This window comes from Argentina silus (assembly GCF_951799395.1).
Source record: "Argentina silus genome assembly, chromosome: 16".
Lineage (NCBI taxonomy): Eukaryota > Metazoa > Chordata > Actinopteri > Argentiniformes > Argentinidae > Argentina > Argentina silus.
The window spans coordinates 18252414-18279859 of NC_139670.1; the positions used below are offsets into that span (position 1 = coordinate 18252414).

The 27446-nt window shown below is 42.2% G+C and overlaps 1 protein-coding gene across 1 annotated transcript in view; it reads left to right on the forward strand.

Annotated features, from left to right (window-relative positions):
* The window catches only part of rgs7b (regulator of G protein signaling 7b), a gene marked incomplete at its 5' end in the record, with an annotated part of 65653 nt that overhangs the window by 14861 nt on the left and 23346 nt on the right, over positions 1–27446 (forward strand). Inside the window, 3 exons of the mRNA XM_083687057.1 lie at positions 10203–10299; positions 16878–16928; positions 26673–26779. Coding sequence (XP_083543183.1) covers positions 10203–10299; positions 16878–16928; positions 26673–26779 — 255 coding nt within the window. The remainder of the gene's footprint in view (positions 1–10202; positions 10300–16877; positions 16929–26672; positions 26780–27446) is intronic.

Genomic DNA, 27446 nt, shown 5'->3' on the forward strand with positions numbered 1-27446 from the left:
GTAACCTGACCATCCTTTTTGAGGATAACTAGTGGTTTGCACCTTACAGTAAAGTCTCTGTAGTTCGCCTGGTGATGCATTCTGCGGATGGTAGTCTCTGACACATTCACGCCTACCTTCTGGAGAGTGTTCCTGATCTATGGGACAGTTGTTTCAGGTTTATTCTGAATTATGATGGCCGTTCTTTGGTCATCCACTGTAGAAGTCTTCCTTGGCCTACCATCCCATTTGCATTTGCTGAGGTCACCAGTGCTTTCTTTCTTTTTTTGACAGCTCTCTTGATAGCTCTCTTATGCCTGTACAAATGATGCGACAGAACACACCTGACTAAACAAAACACCTGTCAAGACAATTCTCCAATACTTTTGGTGCCCTGAAATAGGGGGACAATGTATACATTGTCATTTCTAAATGGTGAAACCAATCTGAAAAAAACTAAATTAAAGCTGAGAATCTCATATCTTTAACCTCATAGTAATGATTTGATTTCAAATTCAAACTGTTGGAGTATAGAGCTAAAAGAAGACTAAATGCTTCCTCTTTCCGGCACTGTATGTATTTATGGCTCTGGGCAGCCCTATACCTGGGTCTCAGAGGGATGATTTTCTAGCGGCAGTGCTAGCCTAGCTGACTCACTATTTTTGCCACTCTGGACTGTAGCTTGTAGACCTACCTCAGTTCTGCCAGTCACCTCATAGGATTCCTCAGTTTTCCCTTATTCATTTTCTGCTTGACTAGGTCAAGCGGTTATGAGAGGCATTCTTTGACTTCGGAAGGTGCCGTATTTATCGAATAAATATTCACTGAAAAGATTTCTATCTCCTAAATTATTTAGGGTAGAACCTGTAACCTCATTCTTTATTTTTATTTTTTCCATCTCATTTTGTGGTAAGTTCTGGGTCGAGAGAACGACATGTATTTTGATCTTGTTTGTATCTTTGAGCTTGTTGGGTATACGCCATATTTTATTCCCCCAGGAAGCTTTCTGAACTACTGGAATTACAGTTACAGTATGAATGAACAAAATCAGAGTTTGATGAGAACAAGGCACTGTGATTAGAGATCTGAAGTAATTGTTTATTTTCCAATTACCCAGATTAGCCCGATGTGTATAATGTCGGTCTATCTAATTATGTCTGATGAACCCAGTGTTGCAACCTGACTGGAAGAGGAGAGAAACTTCAAACGGTGTCTTTAGATAACTTTTCTTCTCTTAAGCAGAGATTCACGTTGGTCTATATTGCACATCTGTGATTCCCCAATTTGATGTATTTCTGTCTCTTGCTATGTTTATGAAGTTAGTCTCTCTCAGAGCAGCTGTGTTCAGTGCTTTGGCCCCTCGCCTTTGGAGCGGCTAACGTTAGCACAGCTGAGCAGAGTCACAGAGATAGCCTATATAACTCTGCAGCTGAGGAGTTTGTGCTTGGAAGAGACAGTCACAGATGACCTTCACTTAGAAGTACTAAAGTGGTAATGCTTTACTTGTTGGGTGATATCCTAATGATCTGGTATTTGGTATTAACGTAATCACTTTACCCAGTTGTTACCTAAGAATTACTTTTAAGTCATTTTTGTTAGATAGTCAACGTAATTACCAGAAACTATAAATTGTTACTAAGTCATTTTATAGTGAATAAACACAGTTCCAGCCAGTGATGAGAGAACTATAAATATCACCTTAATGTAACAGTTATTCTTGAGGCCCATCTTCTGCACTCTCAGGAGCACAATGCACTTAAGACTTTAAGTGTGTTTTCATGATCTGTATTTTTAGAATACATTATATTATATTATATTAATTGACGATCTCGGACTATGTCGACTCATGCTTGGTTTTTCAAGCATGGAGTGCATTCAATACTCAATATGATGTATACCACATCAGAGATAAACATTTCTGAGCCGGTATGTTCTTTTGGGATGTAAGTATTAGGGGTCTAAGCAGCGAAGCTATTATTATTATTATTCTGCATCCGCAGTTTTTGAATTGTAATGCAAATAACTTTTACATGGTAAGGCAGAGGAGCTTGCAAATTGTCAAGTTGGTAAAGGACCCTAAGCCACACCCTGTTCCATCTGGCCACAAGGTGGTGCTATACCATCCAATTGAAGTGCCACACTTCTCACCCTGAATAACTTAGAATTCAGAAATTTGGTACATCGGTGTGTCTCCTCACGAGGAACATATTTGTCTCAATGATGCATAACTTCCGCCAGGTTTTTCCATTGAAACTCAAATGACATCTCCTCTGCAACTGCTGGGCCTGAAAACTAACCCTAACCATAACCCTATGGATCAACATATTTTAAAACAAATTTAAAACAAACACTTTAATAACATGGCTGCTCTGAATGAATAAACTTTTAGGAGGCTGTGTCCTATCACTACAAAACTTGGCAAACATATGTATAACACTCTCAGGACTTGTGTAATCACATTCAGATCTTTCACATGATAGCGCAATATCAAGCACATATTTGTATCTCTTGATCTGTTTGACGTCATGAAATTTGGCACAGATGGCCAAGGGTATCAGTTTAACCTACAGCATAGTTGTGTTTGACCACAGGGTGGCGCTATTCTGAGTTCCTGGCATATAGCGGCCATGTTGTTTTAGCTAATCTAATGAAACATTTTAAATGAAAAGACCTTTGTCCATAGATCACGCATACCAAATTTCATGCAGATCCGTAAAGCGGCTTTGGAGAAGAACATGTTAAAATGCTTAAAACACAACAAAGTACACCATGGGCATTTTTCAGACTTGCTAACAAAACTCTCTCATCGCCCCCAGTTCTCAAAACACAATATTCTGTTTGTGCCCTGTGAAATATGCGATGCGATATTGTGCCATAGCTAAGACCCTGAGCATGGCTGTTCGTAGCTATATTTTAAATTATTTGGATTGTCCTTTGATGTCTAACATTGTTTGAATATAGTCAACATTGTTATTGCACTTAAGGCCTAAACCTTAGAGATGTTGTCTGCCATTTTCTTAGGCCTCATTGTATTACCAAGCAGAGCAACCCTCAATGACAAATTATATTACACTCTCCTGCTATGTTATTGCAATTTTACCTCTCTTACTTGCCTTTGCCAATCAAATGTTTTGCCCTCCCCCAAAAAAGAACAAAAATTACACATATTGAGCGAGGCTGAAAAATATCAAATTATTTCCTAATGATCAGCCAGATTGAAATCTGACTGAGGAAGGTCATCTTGTAGGGTTTTTCTTCCACCCACTCCCATTCAACTTCTTTCCGAATAGTTTAGTTTTCAGCTGAATCAATTATAATTTTTGTATAGAACAACAAAGGCGAGGTGCTGGGAATGTTCAGTTATCATGACTCAGTTCTGCTCTCTTCTCAAAGGTCTACAAGGCTGATGAATAAGCGTGGCTTTAAAAGAGAGTGTGGCCTCTATTCTTTTTTTTTTAATAGCTGACACAGTTGTCTTTTAGTGTCATGTGTACTAAAAACCTGTCTGCACTAAATGAGCAACAGCAGGAAGGTTACTTTCATCTTCATATCCTTTTAAAATGCACACATGGGGCCAAGTGAGCACTCAGACCATAATGTTAGTGAGTGTCAGGCTTGCTAACATCAGTCCCTCAATTACATCAATAGGGCCATTTTATGGTTCATGTATTTTTCTCACCTATTTTGGGCAAAGGACATTGCTGTGGATGGCACATTTGAAGAAAGGTCAAGTGTTTAAGTGTGTAAACATAAATAAGAGGATCTAAAAAGACATACAGTACAGTGCTATGTGAATACAAACCACACCAGTTAATAAACTGTATGCAAGCCATTTCCCCTGTAGCCTTAGTCACTATGAGTCAGCTACTCAGAGAGCACTGACCCTACTTTCAGAATCAGAAAAGACACTTAGACCAATTGTGCAATGTCCTTGCAATTACATAAAATCCTGTAAAATATTTTCAACTAATGTTAAAAACCCTGAACAAAGATCTCATACGTCATTCGCTTTTCTATCCCTCATTCATCCGAGTGGACTGTGATATTGATTCGCGAGTGTTGTTTAAGCATCCTTGATACAGTATACGGTAGTCCCCCCTGCTATTCTACACTCATGGTGACCCCAAGACGAGGCATACATCATCTGCCCCATCAAATGTGTTACCGTTCCACTGAATAATGGATGCAATTGTGTGGCCACATTACCGATTCAGTGAGACGACTGCTAGATGGCTGGCTATATGTGTGTCATTCGCTCACTCTGCCAAAACCTTTTTCACAGCAGGATATATAGGGCATCTTTATGTGCTAGCTACAAGATGAATTATAAAACAGCATACAACCAACATAAGCATCTAATTATGTTAATGTCTGCTTTTCAGATTTTGTGATTAGATTATGGATGGAAAATTCATACATTGTGGATTGATTGTTTAAAGTGACTGTAGGTGTTATTGTTTACAACCTCTACATGTTTTGTAACTGTAGATATAATAGCAACGCTGAACCCGACAAGAAATGTAAAAGCCTTGTTCATAACATGCCTTGTGTGTGGGAAGCAAACTTTTGACCTACTATTTACATGTGGCTGATACAATGACAACGCTGTCTGATCTTCTATTGTGAACGGTGATCAGCGTCCCCCTCTTTCAGACTGGAGCACTTATTTACAGTTGACTGGGCATGCCTGGTGGATGTCCTGTAGATATCACACCTCGCCTGTTGATAGCACTTGTACATTCTATGCCATTATAAATGCTTGTCTTTGATGTTGATTAAAAATAGAAATACATTAGTTGAGTTTAACTGGTCCTTGACACACATAGCCTAAGACCAATGGTTTGTCTTAATGTAATATTGTGGGGCAACAGTTCTGCTAAAACAGCAGGACATACTCGTGACCAGGTTCACATTGAGTTCACTTTAATGTTAATGTTCATGTGCACAGTTGACAACATGTTGACTCGAGACATCGACACTGTAGCATGCATAAACTCAATTTCAACGATTTCATGGTCATAGCTTCTTGGGATTCTTACTGTAAATCTAGGATCAGGGATGAGTGTCTGTCACACAAGGAGCAAATCATTATCAATCGTTATTAATCATATTCTATCTTTTGCAGTCAGATATAACATAATGTTAACTTGTGCTAGTAGGTCATGTGACCACTACTGTGTAGAAACTGCGTTATCATGTCCATAACTGTCTGACGTTTATTAGGGAATAAATGTACAGTTCTTGATTTCTATCCCTGTAAGGGTTTGGTGTTGTATGCGGACCCAGGTGCGGTGCAGAGAAAGGGAGGCAGATGAGTAGTTAGCGGTGCCAAACAAAAGGATCTTTACTTAGAAAGAGTAGATTGAACAGGATACAAAAACACAGACTCAAGGCTCGAAACAAAAGGAGAGATCGTAGTCTCAAAAACAGTACTCGTATACTTATATACTTGCGCTTGTGAAGCGGCCAACAAACAGTTAAGACTAAGTGGGGAGAGAAGGGAAGTGGGGGTACATATAGCATGAGTGACAATTACGCACAGGTGCTGGTAATGAGTTTGTGATTGGGTGGCATAGTGGAAGGACGGAGGGAGACATCTAGGGACTGCACTGGGGAGCGCGACCCCCATCCGTAACAATCCCGTCTAGTTCTTCTGTTTTCCAAGTCTTCATCCTACATGAATTCAGCACATTCCGTTGATTTTAATCAACCCTTTAATGCCCGATGTTGCATATAGGCAACAAGGTCTTTAAACACCTGATAAAATGTCTGTACGCAATCAATTCACAAAAGGAAAGTACTGTCTTGAACCTTGAAAAATGGCAGAAATCACAAGCCTGTAAACACAGAAATTCTCCTCCTCTGAAAGAGTCTTGTACGTGGTCAAAAGGGTGAGTTTCTGAAAATGTAAATGTTGCGTATATACAACATCGGGGGTTAAGGACTGTAATCACACTTCCATGCTTTGCATAGGCTTTCATGTAAAATAATATTTTTGTGGCTCAAAAGCTGAATGAAAACGTACATCCAGAGTCTGGATCTCTTTACCACACATATATAGGTGTTAACTGCCTATATTTATAAAAAAAAAAGACCCCAATTTATTTTTTCTTCTTTTGCATTAAAAAAGCCATAGAGACATGAATAAATGCAACATTGCGTAACTATTGATATGAGTGTTTAAATGTGTTATTTGGGGTCTCCTTGGGAAGTCATAATCTTAAATCATAAACTGCTTAATTTCCATGCAAGGAAAACTGGGTCTGGGTATGTAAGGGTTAAGAAGCACAAAGAACTCACATGATGTTTGTTTCAAGCAACACACGCATGTTAGGATTACCTAATCCTCCTACATGTTTGATTACAGAGATATTACACACTATTTAAACACCTCCCTGTGGTTGAGAATAAATGTCATTCACATGTTCCCCCTGCAGGCTTAAAATGATGCAGGGAGAAAAAGCATCTTTGCTTTAGCAGACCTTTTCTACCATGTATGATTGAGTGTAAAGAAAATGGTGATGATTCAGTCATGACCATATTTGTTCTGGGTGTTTGCCAAGAGGGCCAATGTGTTGTTGACAGGGAGGACGGGTGGCGGTACACAGACACACACACACACACACACACACACACACACACACACACACACACACACACACACACACACACACACACAGCTCCTCCGTGCTCATTGAATGTCTACTGATGAAATGTAAATATGCAGCAGGCTAGCAGCAGCAGCAGCCATTTAAATGCATTTAATTTAAGCTTCCTTAACTGGATTTCACTGACAGGGAGAGACTTGAACAACACTGGACTAGAACTGTTCCCTCTGGCTTGGACTTTTTCCTGCCCTTTACTGGAAGTGGTCTGTGATGATCTAATTGTGTAATAGAGGTTCTTGCCACACAAATAAAAATGTTGGGATTGATGGATTAAGGAGTGATACAGGCGCTGGAGAGAGAGGGTGCTGGGGTCTGTAGCATTACGTCACAGACAACTACTAACAGCAGATCCAACACTGCTAGACCGAGATTCAATAAATTGCAGATAGCAGCTTTCCGCACAGCAACTTTCAGAAGGTGTGTTTGATTTGCAAAGCTCTGTGTCCCAGGTGGAGTCCACTGTTAGTTTAGAAATCAGCATCTGCTCATGTCTGCCGGATGACTTTACCAGCCAGGTTCAGCATTAGTACTACTGATGAGTATGAATCTCACAACTGAACTGGTGCTTTCAAAATGATGCCACTGTACCAGTGGAGGCTGGTGGTGGTATAAATTGGAGGACGGGCTCATTGTATACCTTGTATACCATTCCTCATTCCATTCCATGCATTACAATGAGCCCGTCCTCCGATTTCTACCTCCCCCAGCCTCGCTCACCTGGATTGTACCTGTGTCAGTACAGGTCCGTAGAGACTCAGCTCAAGCTGCTCTGATGGACACACAGCCATCCTGTGTTTTCCCTCTCTAATTATACACAGGCCTTCAAGGCACATTTACAACACTTTTTTTGATCTTGCTTAGATTAGAATGAATTAGGCCTCTCCGTCCCTGCAGACAACACAAGCCAGGCTAACTTTAGAGGAGTCAAGAGTTCAAGTTCTAAACTCTATGTCTCTGTGCTCATTTGCAGCGATGATGTCCTGATAGAGAAAACGGGGTTCTACAGCCAGAAACCTGTAGGCATCAGACCAAGGCCTGTTTTAGAATATTCATGCTCAGAATGGGACAGATGGCCGGATGCTGTACATTTGATGGTCTCTGAGATGGTGTGATTGTGATAAGCCAGCAGGAAGACACTTCAGACAGAGTAAGAATCAGTTAAAGGGAGAGTGTCAGAGAGACAGACAGACCACCACACCACAAGATTACAGAGTCAGTGTCATTTAACAAGGCACATGTTGTCAACAGTTGATTTATACCCACAGATATTTGTAAGGATTTCCAGCATAACTCTTCTGAGTGAAACTGAACTTTTTATTTCAACATGAAGATGCTTTTTTTTGCTGCACAATAAGAATACATTTTCCTTATCTTGTTATCATGGAAACCTGTATGCCTTTTACAGCGATTATTATTACACACTATGCATTATACAACAATGTTGAGAAATACAAGTCGCTGTATTGCTCATAATCAAATGCAGATCATATTTCTTCAGATGGCCCTCGAGGGAAGTGAAAGAGTGGAGAAAGATAGTGGTATATAATTCATCACTTGATTCAGGACCTGAAGCATCGTGTTTTCCCTCTATTTTTTTGTTTGTGTGTATCAATGTTCCTGTTGAGTCATTGGAAAGTATTTTATTTCCTTTCTTTGCTGTGTCAAGTGTCGTCTTGGTCGAACAACAAAGGGATGTTACGTACAGTACAGTTTCAGTGTGGTTCCAGTGCTTCTTGTTGAAATGCCTCCGGTGAAGTGTGTGTTATCTCATGGTTGTAAACGGGGGCTTGTGCGGGTGAGAAGGTGCCTCTCTGTATTTACATTGTTGCCATAGTTGGGGACGTGCGTCATCACTCTCTGTCGATCTCCATAACAGATGTCATGGCTGTTTGGGAACAGGGGGTGGAATAAAAAAATGAGACATATTCAAATCACAGAGGCATGCATCTATATGTGGAGCCCGTTGAATATTTTAGCTTTCTGCTTTTCTGCCTATGAGTGGGTTCTCAAGGATAGGCAAAAGAAGGCATTTATGTGAGAAGAGGCGAGCAGCAGAACTCCACTACCTACCTACTTAGTGCCTTTTCTATTTCCATGTTTGTTATGTTTTTTTTTTCTCACAGCAAATGCATGATGTCCAAACACTATCACTTCAATGGAACTGTTTTGTGGAAAGTGTTGACTATAACCAGTTTAAAAAGTTGTTTTTGTTTTTTAAAGTCTTTATGTCTGCCAACCCCCTGGTTGTGTGTCTGTTACTGTAGGTTCTCGTAGAGAACAGCCTGATGAAGGCTACAGGCCCAAACACGTTGGTTTTAACAATAAACAATAATTTTAATCTAGTTCCATTGTCCTCCAAAAGCTGCTGAGGTTTTTCTTCACCTCAGTTTGCGTCTCAGTTCATGCCTTGGTTGGAGAGCGAGGTAGCGGCAGAATTCATTTCCCACGTCCTCATAGAGAGAAATCCTAGACAGCACACTGACAGCAGAATACCCTATTGCACACTAATATCGACCTTGAGTTGAGTCCAGTTTCGTCTCCTTCCATTTGCCCTCCTCTGTTACTTAATGCACATTCTCCGAGGCCTAAAAGATGGAGTTGTCATGGTAACCCACCATTAGCTATCAAGAGTGATTGTGTCTGTGACCTCTGTTTTTTTGCTGTTGTTGTTATTATTATTCCTCTCCTCTGTTCTCTGAGTGGACATAAAAGGGGTTTAGGTCAATAACGACAAAGCGTTCCTCAGAGGACTGGCCTGCTTTAAGGAGATAAGCAGATAATGGCGGCTTCATAGGCCCCCGCTAATACCATTGAAGGGGAAAAGCTGCTTAGAGACGCGGGATGGCAGAGGCCAGCGAGTGTCGGGTCAGGTGACAGGATGAGATGCTCGCTAGCAGGAGAGCGGAACTATCGACGCCTCCCACCTGTTCCACCTGGAGTCTATAGCCACCCCCCTACCCCCCCCCCCCCCCCCACCACCCCCCTCCCCTGCAGTGGGAGGAAACTGGGGATCCTCCCAATTCAAATGTCAGCCCCCTTCTTTGGGATTAACCAGGATTTCCTTCTGCTGCTGCTGCTTAAACTCCTTGTTCACCTTCTCTAGTGTGTAAGCATGAACTTGTTCAGAATGGGTATGTGTTGATACATGTGATAATACTTTACTTCACCCTAAACCAACTAGTGTCATACATTACTACTGCACTTCTTTGAAAGTGTTTTCGTTGTAAAACATGAGTTGAATACAGTACATCTACAGTAAGAGAGAAGATTCTGCTTGTTCTCACCCTTCTCCAGCCGTGATGGAGTGAATTGTGAAAAAGATGAAGAGATGTTACTGTTGTGGGAGATGGAGGATACAGACAAAATTGTGAGGGTATGGGGAGACTGAGAGTGGGCTTAAGATTATGTTTTTGGCCCTCTTAGGCCTTACTGGGGTCTGAAAAACAGACCTTACTCCATGGCAAAAGACAACAAGTTCATCTCAATGGTTGTGAGTTTCTTAACTGTTGAGCGTATTAAACCGTATTAAACCATACTTTCTCCCTCCCTTTCTAGATGGAAGATGTGATAGCACGTATGCAAGATGAAAAAAATGGAATTCCCATCCGGACAGTGAAGAGTTTTTTATCCAAGATCCCAAGTGTTTTTTCAGGTAAGACGAACATTCCTTAGGATTACAATAAAAGTACCTATGCTGGCATTAAGTGCATTTGGGTCAAGAATCCAATGTGTGAAAAGACTAACAAGCTGTTGATTGGTTGAGTTGGCCTTCTGAAGGAGTGTGACGATGGGAGGGTTTACAGATTTGCGATCGATTCTGTCAATATTAGCCTGTCATCATGGCTAATTACAACACGTTGGTGTTCACACGTTACATTGAATAAAGCACCACTCAGTAACTACAGTTGTCTTATCTTCCCATTGGCATCAACAAAAGCTACAATGATGAGAGAGAGAGAGAGAGAGAGAGAGAGAGAGAGAGAGAGACTGTGTTCCATAGATGAGGAAAACTAAGACTGAAATACAAAATAAGTAAGAGAGATTTCCACTCCTTCACTCAGAATTTACATTTACTGTGGAATCAGTCGATGCTGAACCACTGTGACCACAGATCTGCACCACTAACTAATTAAACTGTAGTAAACCATAGGGTAATCATCAGGCTAATGAGCGCTAATAGAATCTCTTACTGTGTTATGTTTATTGAGCGCTTGGTGAGAAACAGTATTTACAATATTAACCACAGTATTTTGAAAAGCTGCTCCCACATATTGCACAATTCTACAAGCTTTCAAACGAGTCTGCCATTCGTTTCAAATCAGCCAGATCAATTGGATCAGTGTCTGTGAGCAGCGTCAGACAGTTATCCTCTCAAATCTTGTTAAAGGTGCTATGAGACACTGTAAGCTGAGAGCTCAACATCTATCTATACTCAAGACCCTACTGAGAAGGAGAATGCTAGAACAGTGCATATTTAATGGACTGATGTGTAAACTCTCCAGAGACCTAAAGGCTTATGTTTCGTTAGCCCCTCAAGCTAATGCCTAAGCCTTAGGCTTTAGCTTAGTGGGCTAATGCTGTGTTGTGATGCACAGTCAACCTGGGTTCGAACACAGTCGATCACATATACAGAAGGTGGCTTGCGTGAAGGTCGAGGTACAGGGAAAATCCTTCAAAAGAGCTGTTTGATTGACCCTTGGAAACTCCCCTCAAGTACGGAGATACTCCTTCTTGCAAATTAGCCACATCAAAGAACAGCGAACAAGCGGTGACTTTCATCACACTGTACCTGTAGCTCCCAAACGGACACAGAGAGCGTCACCGAGCCCATATCAAGGGATTGTTGAATTTCAAGGCGGGCTTTCATGCTTTGGCATTTCTGTTGAAGGTAACTTTTAATGAAGCCCAGACTTCTGCTGCCTCCTCCTGGGTTATGTAACGTACCGTCTTATGTAACCAAGCTCAATAGAAGTTGACATTGGGAAGGTACAGGTCTCTCCACAGGAGCTCTTGTTTCGTACTACATGGAAACGTTTCCGTGTGGATGCAGAATGTAGTTTAAAGTTTAGCATATTATTATGGACTAATATTATTATGGACTATTATGGACACATTATGGACTATTCATAGTCCCCCTATTTAGGGTACCCAAAAGTAATGGGACAATTTGCTTGATAGGTGTTTCTGGTGTTCCATCATCACAAGAGAATGTGTAGAGATGTTTCAGAGGTGATATTCAGAGGAGGAGGCTAGAGGGGTTTATGCAAGTGTGCTGAACATTTTGTACTGTATCATAGCACGGTTGGAGCACTGCATTTGACCATTAGACACCTGTTGAGATATTTCCTAATGGGCCCATTTGGTGTCCCCTATTAATTGGGTATACAGTATATATATATAAGCTATATAAGCTTTTTCTCTTCTTTTGGCTTCTTTTCACTCCAAAGGTTTAGATTTTAATCAAACAATTACTAATAGGTTAAAGTAGAGATTCTCAGCTTCTATTTTATGGACATATTGGTTTCAACATATTGGTTTTACATCCAGAAATTGCAACACTATTCATGGTCCCCCTATTTAGGGTACCCAAAAGTAATGGGACAATTTGCTTGGTAGGTGTTTCTGGTGTTCCATGACATAATTTGTGCAGGCATAAGAGAATGTGTAGTATTGATTCTAGGCTTTGCGTTTGCCTTTGGAGTTTGCTATTGGTGTCTGTCAACATGAGGACCAAAGAGGAAGTCAAGAAAGCCATTATTAGGCTGAAAAATATATCAGAAACATAGGCAAAACCTTGACTTGCCAAAATCAACAGTTAAGAACCTCATTAAATATAAAACAAGGACAGGTGACCTCAGCTATTACTAACGGGCTGGTAGGCCAAGGAAGACTTCCACATAATTAAGAAAACTCAAACACAAAACAACTGTCCCACAGATCAGGCACACTCTCCAGGAGGTAGGTGTGAATGTGTCAGAGACTACCATCCGCAGAATACTTAAAAAAATTATGGTCAGGTACAGGAGGGGTTAGGTTTGGGCATGTATAGCTGCCACTAGAACTGGCTCAGTCTTTATTGATTATTTTAACTTCTTTGTTGATTATTGTCTTTATTGATTATTGTAACTGCTGGCGGCAACAGCAGAATGTATTCTGAAATGTATAGAAACATCTTGTCTGCTCAAGTGCAAGCAAATGCCTCCAAATTCATTGGATGGAACTTCATCATACAGTAAGACAATGACCCAAAATATACTGCCATAGCAACTAGGGAGTTTTTCAGGACTAAAAAGTGGAAAGGTCTTGACTGGCCAAGTCAATCTTCAGACTAAAATCCAATTGAATTTCCAGATGATAAGATTTTAGGCAAAAAAACAAAACAAACAACAACTGAAGATGGCTGCAGTACAAGCCTGGCAGTGCATCACCAGAGAAGACACCCAGCGTCTGGTGGGGTCAATTGGTCACAGACTTCAGGCAGTTATTGCATGCAAAGGATTGTCGACCACATATTAAACACAAGTGCTTAATTTGGACATTTTATAAATCTGTCCCATTACTTTTGGGTACCCTGAAATAGGGGGACTAAGCATATAAAGTGGTGTAATTTGTGAATGGTGAAACTAATATGGACACAAATACCATCAAATAAAAGCTGAGAATCTCTATTGTAACGTTATAGTAATCCAAACTTGTGTGTAGAGCCAAAAGAAGAAACAATACCTATATATATACAGTATATATACAGTATATATCTATCTATCTATATATATCTATATATCTATATCTATATCTATATCTATATCTATATATATATATATACAGTATATATACTGTATGTGTGTGTGTGTCTTTAGTGGACCCAGTGGATTCTGAGTTAAAGTATGATTGCTTCTCCAAATTGGGTACAGTAGTTTTATTGAATATATATTTTAGTATACGCTTACTGCCATGTACAGTATTTAGGCCACACATGTAGGTAACATCTCAACAGAAATATGAGCCTGCCCTGAATACCTTGCTCACGCACAGAAAAACACATAGACGGTGCTTGTGTTGACATAGTCTGCTCCTTCTCCCACACTTCCACTGTATAACAGGTTGATAAGGTTGTCAAGTAGTAGTGTCGGTGGCTGTGTATTATCATACCCCTGTTTGTTATGGTTGTGTGTGTGTGTGTGTGTGTGTGTGTGTGTGTGTGTGTGTGTGTGTGTGTGTGTGTGTGTGTGTGTGTGTGTGTGTGTGTGTGTGTGTGTGTGTTGGCATGCCACTCAGTCATCCGTACAGGGACAACCAGCTCCCTCGAAGCCCCCCACAGTACAGACGACAAGCCCAGTCGCCACTCCGTTTGGAAACAGGACGCTTTGGGAATTACCAGGGTACCATTCTGTAGAGGCCTACAGGGGCAGACTGACCTCAGGCCATAACAGTTTCTCTCAATCATCACCTCTCATTTTACATCCTGTTCTGCGACGTTTCGACACAGAAAAGAAAGAATTCTAATTCAAGATGTCAGACATCTGCGTGAGTTAGGCTAGTCTTTTTTGGTTACGTTATCATTTTGTTCTGAGTGGAACACTCTCTCTAATGTACCCTTTAAGTCTGAGCTCTCTCTGGGTGGAATCCTAACTCAAGATCCGTGCCCGTAACTCCGACATTTGCGTAAATCTTGGGATTGAGATTATGTTCACTGAATACACACTTCTCTTTTGTTTCTCCTCTTGGGAAATAAGTCTGATGTAAAACTTTGTTACTGGCACATTGATGATATTTTCACCTGCCTTTATCTTAATTTCCACAATTTCCAGCAGGCACATAATATGACATTCATTACCCTTTACCTTTTCCCCATAGAACACCTTACTGGCAATTTATTTTTATAGGTGGTCTTAATAAGATGGATACTGTATGTCCATAAATAAATAATTGATGTAGAAATGCATGAGGAGGGGTTTAAAGGTTAGCACAGCGGTATGCCTTTCCACAGGTTCGTGGAAAGCAACAGGAAGGTAATGAAGGATGCTAAGCTGCTAGAACAGCAGGATCCAGTGGAGGGGAGATATACACAACAACAACAACAACAACAACAACAACAACAACCTATATATTAGTCAAAGATGCCGCATACGACAGTATAGTTTAGATGCTATAGTTAATTAGGGGCAACCAGCAGACCAAGAAAGCAGTGAATTGAAGGCCAATGATGAAAACTGCATGCTAGGAATGAATCAAAGGACTGTATGAGCGGGAGGAGGGAATAGTCTAGATTCTAATGGTACACACAGACATACCAGGACATTCATGATTAGTGGTTAGGATGCTGGATTCCGCTTTTGAAACTCAGACTGCATACAGTAGGTTATGCACATATCAACTTATCTTGGGTAAGTTGATAGTGAAATTCCACAATACCTGAATAGCCCATTTTTAATCATAACTTATACATAATTCACAGGTTTGGAGGATGTATGAATGAACCCAGATATAGGGAAAATCAAAAAAGTAAATTAGGATTCATGCCTCATGAGATTGATATGGGGTCAGTTTTTATGAAAGCTTCTTAGCTAAAGTAGTACTTTATCTCTTTTGAAAATCCAGGCCCACTCCTCTCCTAGACCAGAAACACATTTCATTCTTTCATGAACAGAAAATTGACCTGAAAACACAATTGTTACTATCTCTCGGCTTTGCGGCTGGGTTTTCGGGAGAAATGAAGTACTACTTACGCCACAAAGCTTTAAGGAAACTGACCCCAGACCAATTCATAGGATACGAATCACTAGGCTATCATTAGATATGTGGTATTTCAGCCAATCGACTACCTCCTCCTACCCTAACCTTCTGCGCCTATGAAACTTCAAGATGGCTCCTCCGCCTCCTCCTCATCACGTGGGTCACGACCACAAGTGCCAGCCAGATGGTGGAGAACAGGCGTCGTGGGAGCTGCATTAGTGCATTAATTGATGATAAATCCGTAATCATTTTGTTTTTCATCTAGCGAGTGCGCACGCTGCGTTGCGTCGATGGACTCCTGGTGGAGCCTGCTTCCCTATAATCCCACCACTTGGCAACTCTTCTCATGAAGTCATCCAATGAGATGGCACGTCTTCAGAAGGGAAGGAGAAGAAGAAGAAGAAGAAGAAGAAGAAGAAGAAGAAGAAGAAGAAGAAGAAGAAGAAGAAGAAGAAGAAGAAGAAGAGTGTGAGGAGAGAGGAGGAGTGGTGGTCGGCTCCGCATGGACCTCCTCCGCGCTCCCTCTCTCTCACACATGCCACCCGGCTCTGTCAGTTCTGTCCTCAAAGTTGGAGGAGAGAAAGTGATAATTAAAAGAGTATAAATTTAGCAGGGAGAAACAGCTGGTGTTGACTGGAACGTGTGACAGGTAGCAGTGCCCCCCCCACCCCCCCCCCCCCACCTCCCCTTCCTGTGCAGCCTTGCTCTCTTTGCTGTCCCAATCATTAACTCACTGCCTATAAACTCCATTTAAAAAGCATGACTGTCATTTCATCTGCAGTTAATGGATCCTTTTTTTTATTTATTTTTTATTTGTGTGTGTGTGTGTGTGTGTGTGTGTGTGTGTGTGTGTGTGTGTGTATGTGTGTGTGTCTGTGTGTGTCTGTGTGTGTGTCTGTGTGTGTGTGTGTGTGTGTGTGTGTGTGCGCTATTGATTTACATGTCCACACGGTATGGGCAAAAAATGGTTAGTGTTGCTCTATGCCTTGTATTTTGTGCTGTTTAAGCTTAGTCTTTAATTAACTGTGAAATTAACTTTGTAATAACATTCCATACAATTGACAGTATGGTGATTATATGTGGTTTGATTTAATTGAGCCAAATGTGATAAGGAACAAGAAAATGTGCTTCACTCCACTACTTCCAACTTCAGATGGTTTGTGTGTCTGCGCTCCTATCTGCATTCTAATTGTGCCTCCAAGTTTGAGTCACAGAATTCAGTCTCGCTTTTTCAATTTGTACTGTCGGTCCTTTTGAATTGGACTCAGTCAGAAGCATTGAATATATTCAGAGCTGGGAGGTATGCAGTGGGAAATAGAGTGATGGGGTTTCTTTTTACACTGTTCCAACCTTTTGATGTGCACAGCAGAAGGCCTGGTGTATGGACATGAAAAGAGTTATTTAAATGATGTAAATGTGTTTAGTTACTGCTCGTTCCATACACATTGTTGATAATCATAATACAATTTTTTTTGATGTGGATGTTTTGTCTTTCAGGTTCCGACATTGTGCAGTGGATGATCAAAAATCTGAGTATTGAAGATCAAGGTAATTCTTTTTTATATTATTGCATTCAATATGACTAGCCAGTTAAGCGCATAATCTCTGACCACAATGTTTTGAATTTGTTACTATATAAATTTCATGCTCAGAAAAGGAAGGTGTGTTGATTATCTAAGGTATTCAAGAAAGATGTCATAGTGATTCAAAATGGTAATTGACTTCATTTCATTTTGTATCCTTCAGTATGGTTCATCTAGTGGGTGGGTCCTCACATGGCTGAGTGTGTGTGTGTGTGCGTGTGTGCGTGTGTGCGTGTGTGCGTGTGTGTGTGCGTGTATGTGTGTGTTCTAAATGGAGAACGTGTGCTCAGTATTCTGGGGCGGAACACTCTTTTTAGAACAGATCCTACGGGACCTCCCCTCAGCCCCCTGTGATTGGCTGTTCGTCCCCCTGGAGTTTCCTACTGCAAATGTCTGATGCCAATTTCTTCCGCCCACAACAGTGCGATATGTCCTTTTTCAGTGCCGTGAAACTTGAGGTCAGAATGCCTTGGAGAGGAATCAAAGAAGATCGCATTTCTACCTCCTAAAATAAATCACCAAATAGAAAGAAACAAAATACATGCAGGGGTTAGGTGAAGAAGATGTGCTTCCTATCCCATCCCATCCCATCTATCCATCCATCCATCCATCCATCCATTAATCCATCCATCCCTCTCTCTCTCTCTCCTTCTGGCTCCTGTCTGCTTGCTTGTTTGTTTGCTGCCCGCATCGGAGCAGAGCCTAGTGGGAAATCAGTTTCTGGGCAAAGTGAGAGACAGCCATTGGAGAGCTGCATGCTGCTACTACCCAACCTTAACCCCCCCAGCCTCCCCCCCCCACACACACACACACACCTCTCACCCTTCCCACTATCCCCCCCTCTAGCTATCTATGAGCGACTGCCTGCCTGCTCTCCAGTAAAGCCTCTGAGCCTCTGGATCACTTGAGGCTCTGAGCTCTGTCCTGGGGGCTGGGAGTCTCACAGCAGCCCTGGGCTCCTAGCTCCTAGTTCCTAGCTCCGTCTGCCAGTGCAGTCAGCCAGCATAGGCTATACAGCTCCCAGCTGGAGTGGGGCAAAGGCGAAGGCCCTTCAAGCGTGAACTGTTCTTTTGATGAGCTTTACTGTAGCACGGAAAGATACTCTCTTAACTGGAGGGAGTGCAGTGACAGTCCAGGCTCTATCTACGGCTTTGAAGTAGTGCAGGAAAACGAAACACGAAAAACACTTTCCTGTTCCTGCTCTCTGCACAAGGATAAAGCCTCTTTGCCTAACACTGTTTGCCAGCCTGCCTGTCATTGGCTAAATGCAATTAGGACGCAAACTGAAAGGGTCAGTCTAAGAGAGTTAATTAGCCGGTAGCGATCGAGAGCGAAGCGGCCCGTTTGGATTGTGTCACCTCTGACAGAGCTGTTGACTATGTTAAACTCATTAGGCGCGAGCCAATGTTGTCTGTTCTGCGAGCAAGCAATCTGCAGCCCATGTGCCTTTGTGCGTTCGTGTGTGTGCGTTTCTGTGTGTGTGTGTGTGTATGTATGTATGTGTGTGTGTGTGTGTGTGTGTGTGTGTGTGTGTGTGTGTGTGTGTGTGTGTGTGTGTGTGTGTGTGTGTGTGTATGTGTGTGTGTGTGTGTGTGCCCTATTATTCAATTATTCTGAGAGCAGCCCTATGGTGACGGGCTTTAATGAATGGCTGCAAGAAGAAATCAAATGCTGGCGTTTTAATGCTGGGGGTTTTAAATCTTCAGGTGATATGTGCGTAATTTATTTGTTTTTTTATTCCCCCACTGGATTAACATTAAATCACATCCACTCGACCTTTGTGATTCCCGATCATAATGATTCAACACAGTAAAATGTGTCTAGAAACAGATTGGTGTGCTTTTTTTATTTATCTAGTAGCCTTGGGAAGAAAACTGGCTTTAAAAAAAGGCCCTTCTATTCATGGATGTACTGTAGGCTGATTGGTTGCAAAGTGTCCCTGTAGCGCCGGAGGCCTGTGTTGGCGTCATCACCCTCACATGGCACACACAGGCAGTCCTTCATCACTACACCCCTCCCTGCGTGACAGAAGACTTGAGTCACCTCTGTCATTCAGTCAGACTGGCTCAGCCTTCTTATGACCTTGGTTGAACCACAGAATTCAGAGAACAGTTTAAAAAAAAAAAAAAAGGATTTTTATTATGATCCTTAAAAAAAGATATTTAAATATGCTCTATGTAACCTTTCCACCTGGAAATAGTACTTAAGGTGGATGAAGATTCTGTAGTCATGAAGGAATACGATTCAGAACCCTATTTCAGGTATTGGAAATGGTAATTAATTATGGTAACATTTTTGCGTGGAGCACCTTTAATACACACCAATCAGTCGTTTGTGAAATTAGTTTTGAACTTGCCTAAACGCATAAAAAAGGTGATGAAAGACAACTGAGCCAGATCATTAGCCTCGGCAGTAGAGTAATAAATAGGAGACATTTGGCTGTAGCCTAATGGGCATCAAGCTTCCAGATGAGATCACTCAGGGACTATCCCCAAGATACGGAAAGCAGCCCATGTGCTACCACATCATAAGGGTGGGGACTGCAGCGACCTAAATAATTATCGTCAAATTTCCAAGCTTTCATATGTAGCTAAAATATTTGAATCCTTGGTCAACTCTCAGCTTTGTTAATTCTTCTCCCAGAATGGTATCTTGAACACATTTCAGTCAGGCTTTAGGCCAGGAAACAGCACTAGTTCAGCTATAAAACACAAATCAAATCACATTTTAATGGTAATTTACACAATATACAAGATACAATGTAATGAAATGCTTTAGGGTAAGCAACTCCTCAACAATGCAACAATCAAACAATATCGATTAGAAGTGCAATGTCATAATAATAAAAAGGAAGAAAACAATAACAATAGCAATAACAATGGCAATAACATAAAGTGACACAGAATAGCAGCAAAAACACTCAACAATGAGTAAGTGTGTGAGTGCATATGTGTGTGTGAGATTGTATTTAGAGTGCAATGTACATTGTCTTTGTAGAATGACGATGAAAGGGGGTGGGGGGGGGCTGAAGTAGTGACAGTTGAGTGTGGGAGGGGGATCTGCGGGTCCATGCCAAATTTCCTTCGCTGGCTAAGGAAGAATAGGCACTGATATGCTGTCTTAATCACAGAATGAGTGTGGTGTGACCATGTTAGGTCCTTGATGTGAATACCAAGGAACTAGAAGCTGTTGACTCTCTCCACTTCAGCCCCTTCAATGTAGATGGGGGCATGGCCCCCCCCCTCCTGCTTCTTCCTGAAGTCCACGACCAGCTCCTTAGTATTGCTTATATTCAGAGAGAGATTGTTATCCTAGCATCATTCCGCCAGGACTCTTACCTCATCCCGGTAGGCTGACTAGTCGTTTTTAGTGATCAAGCCAACCACAGTGGTGCCATCAGCAAACTTGATGATGGAGTTGGAGCTCTGCGTGACCACACAGTCGTGGGTGAGCAGGGAGTACAGCAGGGGACTGAGCACACAGCCTTGGGGGGCCCCCCGTGTTAAGAGTCAAAGTGGAGGAGGTGGTGCTCCCAACCCTCACCCCTTGGAGTCTACTCGTCAGAAAGTCTAGGATGCAGTTACATAGGGAGGTGTTGAGACCCAGGTCCCTGAGCTTAGTGACAAGCTTGGAGGGGACTATGGTGTTTAATACTGAGCTGTAGTCAATGAACAGCATTCTCACGTAGGGCAGTATGCAGGGTGAAAGTGATGAAAGTGATCTGTGGATATATTGGGGTGGTATGCAAATGATGTGGGTCCAGTGTGGCAGGTAATGAGGAGTTGATATGGGACCTAACCAACCTCTCAAAGCACTTCATGATGACAGACGTGAGTGCAACGGGGTGGTAGTCATTGAGGCAGATTACCTTGGTCTTTTTCGGAACTGGAATGATTGTGGACACCATAAAACAGGTGGGGATTACAGACTGGGACAGGGATAGGTTGAATATGTCCGTGAAGACATCTGTCAGCTGGTCAGCGCATGCTCTGAGAACATGGCCCGGGTTGCCGTCTGGTCCAGCTGTTTTGTGGATGTTTTCACACTTGAAAGCCTTCCTCACATCAGCCGCATTGATCGACAGCACACTGTCCTCGCGAGCAGCGAGAGCCTTTATGGGGGGCTCAGTGTTGTTCCCGTCAAACTGAACATAGAAGGTATTTAGTTTGTCAGATAGCGAAGCATTGTTACGTATGCTGTCAGATCTCGACTTATAATGTGTAATCACATAGATGCATTAATAAACAAGCTGAGAGTTAAATTAGGCTTATTCTATAGGAACAGGTCATGCTTTTCACTTGACAGTAGAAAGAAAATTCATTCAGCACTTTGTTTTATTACAGGTGCTAAGTTTCATACTCATCACTTTTATATCAGGTAGTGGGGTGGCTGTCCCTAAAGTCGAGAAGGACCCAACACTAGATCTTGTATGTATATAAAGAAATTCTCCATAAACTCCCATACTATTTTACATCACCTGAAGACCTAGCATTTATCAGACGAGATTTTATTTATTTATTTAACCTTTATTTACACAAGGGAAACACACTGAGACAAAGGCCTCTTTGGAGGTGCACCCTGTCCACATTATTTGCACAATAACAAAACAAAACAACACATACACATACAACACAATTCAATACAGATATATTAGGAGAAACAATCACACCTTTCAACAAGGAGGCATCATCCAAGTGAGATATATTCTGTAGATTATTCCAGCAATTAGGTGCACCATAACTAAAAGCGGATTTACCCAATTCAGTGGAGACCCGGGGAACCTCAAGTGTTAACCAACTCTGAGAACGGGTTAGTTAATTTATGTTCTTGAATTTTAATAATGAGGTTAGGTAAGCCAGGAGTTTATGCAGTAGGGCTTTATATACAAAAAGGGAGATCAGTTGGTTAGTCCTCAAGGTCCCATGTGTCTCCTCTGAGCTGGATAGAACTGCCTTTAGTTGTTGTGCTCCTCAGGCATGAAATGACCTGTAGGATATACAAAGACTTGCTGCTTTAGTATCATTTGGACATTTTAGGAACTTGATTAAGGATTCCTCCATGGAGGAATGCTCTTCTTATAATTGATTAGTAATTGATCAAGGGTATTGCCTGTGTAAATTGTGTCCTTTTAAAATCTTGATGTAAATAATAGTGATGTGTATATATTTTGTAATCAGGGCACCCTTGAAAAAGAGACATTGGTCTCAACCTAACCCTAACCCTGACTCTAACCCTACTGAGTTTGTTGTCCCCATATTAACCTTGTCCCCTGGCTCCCCAGACAGGGACAAAAAGGAACTTACTGAGTCAAGTATTTTTCATGACTTGATTTCAGCAAATCACACGACTGCGAGACGTGGCTCTGAATTGCTACAACTAGAGGAAAGTGTTGTGGAAGATGATTGGTTGGTAGATTAAGCCAATGGCTATGTTATGGGCAAATTCTCCCGGTCCTTGTATTGTAAATGATGTATTGCAAGTTTGATGCAGAAGTGTCTAGGAAGGAGATTATCCCCATGTAGACATTTAGTTTGCTGTATTGTGTGCAGGTTAAGAGGTGTTAACTACACAAAGGGCAAGGACAGTAGCATACAATAGAACACAGCAACACCCAATATACACTCATTGAGCACTTTATTAGGAACACTATACTAATACTGGGTAGGGCCTCCCTTTGCTCTCAAAACAGCCTCAATTCTTCGTGGCATTGATTCCACAAGATGTTGGAAACATTCCTTTGAGATTCTTGTCCATGATGACATGTTTGCATCACGCAATTCCTGCAGATTTTTCAGGTGCACTTTCAAGCTGTGAAACTCCCGTTCTACCACATCCCAAAAGTGTTCTATTGGATTCAGATCCGGTGACTGGGAAGGCCACTAAAGAACACTGAACTCATTGTCATGTTCATGAAACCAGTTTGAGACGACTTTTGCTTTGTGACATGCTGCATTATCATGCTGGAAGTAGCTATTAGAAGATGGGTAAATTGTGGCCATGAAGGGATGCATATGGTCAGCAACAATACTCAAATAGATTGTGGCGATGATTGATTGGTATTAACGGGTCCAAAGTGTGCCAAGAAAACATTCCCCACACCATTACACCACCTCCACCATGAGAAGGTGTCCAGGTGTTCCTAATAAAGTGTTCGGTGAGTGTATATGCACATACTGTATGAGTCTGCTGATCTTAATGATGTGATATGATATGATATGGTAAGACACGATACTATTCTATATGATAGCAAACTAAACAGTATGATATATTGTAATATAAAGTAGTATAGCAGATGGCTATAGCAGATGGCTATGATTAGCATTGCTGAAGTGATGTCACCCATGTGTGTTTGATACCATTCTTCATTCCATTACATGCTTTACAATGAGCCTGTCCTCTGATTTCAACCTCCACCATCCTCCCCCCCGTCATACATGCTGCAGTTGCACCGTTTACAATTCTACTCCACTACTTCCTCTCAAACGGGTGGGGGTGACCTTAAATGAGAGAGAGAGAGAGAGAGACAGACAGTGACAGAGACAGAGACAGAGAGAGAGACAGAGACAGAGAGAGACAGAGAAAGAGAGCGAGAGAGAGACAGAGAGAGTTTGCTAAGCTTCAGCTGCCAAATTGCTATTCTGGCCTGCACTGCTTTGGCACTTCAGTACAGGCAGTTTTGTCCACCTCCCAGAATGTTTAGTTGATTTCTGTGCTGTGTGGACCGAACCACCTCCTCCTGCAGAGAGCCTGCTGCACGTCCTTCTCTCCTGTTCTCTTCATCCTTATTTCTCTGTCTCTGTCCTCCATGGTAGGCAGGCAGTGGCACCTTGCCGTCGTAGCGATAATGAGAGTGCCCACGGTGGTGTGTGTGCCACCTGTGTCACCACATCTGTCATCATTCCCCCGGCTAGAAGCCCACAAGTCTCTCCTTTGTTCTCTGAAACACGTCACGTGACTGAAAATAGCCTTTTTTGACATTACAAATAGCATTGAGCTGGGCAAGCCATGGTTTGCTAATGGAGGGCGTTAGCTGCTCTTAGCTAGGTAGCTAAATCTACCGATTGTATGCAGCAAATATAGCGCACCCTTTTGGGGCTGAAGCAGGGAAAGGTCTAATTTGAACTGTTACCCACTCCTGCACCCGACCCTGCACCGAACATGCCACCAACAGTGTCATAATGACTCTAAAATAGAGCATGTTGTTATGCCACATCCAGATGACTCCCCACCACCTACCAGAACTGCTACTGTTGAGGCTGGTGGAGGTAGAAATCTGAGGACAGGCTCCTCATTCCATTCCATTCCATGCATTACAATGAGCTTGTCCTCCAATATCTACTTCCACTGGCCTCCACTGTAGCAGTCCTCCCTTGAACTGGCACTATTACATCGACAGAAAGGAAGGAAGAACAAAAACGTAGCATTTTCCTTGCAAATTCTATGAAAAACATTGAGGTTATGCTCCAGGACATATACGAAGCAGATAAGATAAGTGTTGAATAATTCACTCTATCAACTTTCATACAGTATTCACACACTGAAGCAAGTGAAGAGTGGGATTTTTTATATATGAAGGTTGAGTTCAGTCTCAAGGCAGGGAGACTGGTGAAGAAGCGGGGCGCTAATACGATGGTGTCTCTTTTGTATCTACCTCTTTGTCATTTTCACACCGTTTTACATCCAGCTGGCTTTTATTCAGATGTGTTCTTTAAACAGACAGGGCAATGGGCAACGCTCTCAGACAAAATCATAGCATAGTGTTTTAAGGCAAATTGTTTTTGTAGTCGTGATCATGCACGCATCCAGAATCTGATTGATTTCAATGACTCAAAGTTGTTCTGAAATGGGATGCTTGATACGGAAACGGATGGAAACGGAGAGCATTGAGAAAGGTGGAGGTGTGGATTGAGTAAAGTGTCGTTGAGCTACAAATAGCTTGTTGTGATCCCCTGTGTCTGACCTGATGAATGATGAAGCTACAGGCATGGAGGAGGAAGAGGAAGAGGAAGAGGAGGAGGTGTACCAGGGGGAGAAGAAGGAGGAGGAGCAAGAGGGGAAGGAAGAGGAGGAGGAAGAAGAGAAAGAAGGTGGAAAAGAGGAGAAGGAGAAGAAAGAGGAGTAGGAGAAGCGCGGAAGCGAGCTCTAGGACTCATCACCACACCTCTCCAACCCCATGCAAAACCTCCATCCTCATGGCATCGTCTGTTTCCAAAGTGAACCTTTTCTCCGTTCACATGAAGGCTACATCCCCTACAGCGCATCTTTCATCTCAGGAAGAGCAGGATCAAAGTAGGGTGCTTTTAAAAATAGAGTGTGGCGGTGCATGTGTGTGGCAGCCTGCACACGAGCAGACGGATCAGTCGGTCCACTGATCTCTGTCCACCGTCCAGTCAGACCGCCTGGGCAGTGATATCCATCCATTCACTCTTATCTGCCTCCAGGCTAATTCACATGCATATGGCCACATTCAAACCAGGCTTTAAAGATAGCTTAAGCGCTGCAGGTTTTAAATAGTGTTTGTGGTACGCAGGAAACCTGAGGTCAATTATGTAATTCATACTTTCATGTGCAGAAAGTACAGTAGGATTGGGTATGTCAGCCACACACACGCAAACGTACACACACACACACACTCACGCTTGCACATGTACACACCCACACGCATACACACACACACACACACACACACACACACACACACACACACACACACACACACACACACTATAACTACTATTATTATCAGGAACGAGCAAAAGAGAGGTCTATGTTCTTTCCCTCATTACTTCAAATCTCTCCCCCACTCTGGTCAATCAAATGATTGCCAAATTATTGCTTGTACATGTACACACCCACACACACACACATGCACACATACACACACACACACACACACACACTTGCACATATACACACGCACACGCACGCACGCACACGCACACACACACACACACCTCCTCACCCTATGATAGTGACAACAGGCTGATGGTCAAGCTGTGCCCAGATGCCGTTATACCTCCATCAACACCCCACCTCACTCTCTTCCTATCTTCTGCCTTGGTTACACCTCCATCAACACCCCACCTCTGTCTCTTCCCCTTTTCTGCCTTGGTTACACCTCCATCAAGACCAAACCTCTGTCTCTTCCTCTTTTCTGCCTTGGTTATACCTCCATCAAGACCAAACCTCTGTCTCTTCCTCTCTTCTGCCTTGGTTATACCTCCATCAAGACCAAACCTCTGTCTCTTCCTCTCTTCTGCCTTGGTGACTTTTTACCCAGTCATGCGTTTCCATGTTCCATGTTGTGTTCAGGTGGTGGAATGCGTTTGTCACAATGTTTAATCCATGCTTCAAAGAGTGCTCTCTCGCATTAAGGAGTAAATGTGCTAAAACCTTTATGGTGGCTTGTCTTAGTCATGGTTACGCAAGGCTGCGCTACTGCTGGAGACAGGGAAGGGTGATGCCATGGTGAGATAATGTTGGACAATGGTGGGATAATGTTAGACTATGGTGGGATAATGTTGAGTTGTGGTGGGATAATGTTGAGTTATGGTGGGATAATGTTGGACAATAGATGATAATGTTGAGTTATGGTTGGGATATTGTTGAGTTATGGTGGGATATTGTTGAGTTTTGGTGGGATAATGTTGGACAATAAATGATACTGTTGAGTTATGTCTGATGTCATATCCTGTTGTTGTTGTTACAGTGGAGGCCCTCCACCTAGGCACTCTGATGGCGGCGCATGGCTACTTCTTCCCCATCTCAGACCACGTGCTCACACTGAAGGACGACGGCACCTTCTACAGGTTTCAGGTAGGCTGTGAACCCACAGGGGAGGCTGGCAGAGGTAGAAATCAGAGGATGGGCTAATTGTAATGCATGGATGGAATGTTTAATACCATTACTCATTCCATTCCATGCATTACAAAGAGCCCGTCCTCCGATTTCTACCTCCACCACATTTATGCCCCAGTCTAACACTAACATACCCGCCTGCCTCATCTTTTCGAGGGGTTGGTGATTAATTGCTAAGTTAAACCTGGTGTCAGATACAGTATAGTACTGTATAATGTGTCAGATATAGTATAGTACTGTATAATGTGTCAGATACAGTATAGTACTGTATAATGTAGCTAATCTGGATATATGTAGGGTGTTCACCCAGTCTGCCCAGAGTGAGAAGATTTCACTTCCTAATGTTATAAAATACATTTTACCAAAACAATATGATTGTTGTGAATGTCGTGAAACGTTCAGTGCGGTATTTATTTAACATATCATTAACATTTCATGAAAGAAGTCTGATTGCGTAACTTAATACATCCGATAATAAGCACTGAGCACCGGCAGAGCGGTGCCTCTGTCTCGCTGCAACTTTTGAGAATGTACATGTGGTGGTTGTCTTCAAAGCTGTTTCCACGAGTCACAAAACGCTAAATAAGGATGACATCAGCTGAATTAAATGTAAAAGGCTTTGAAA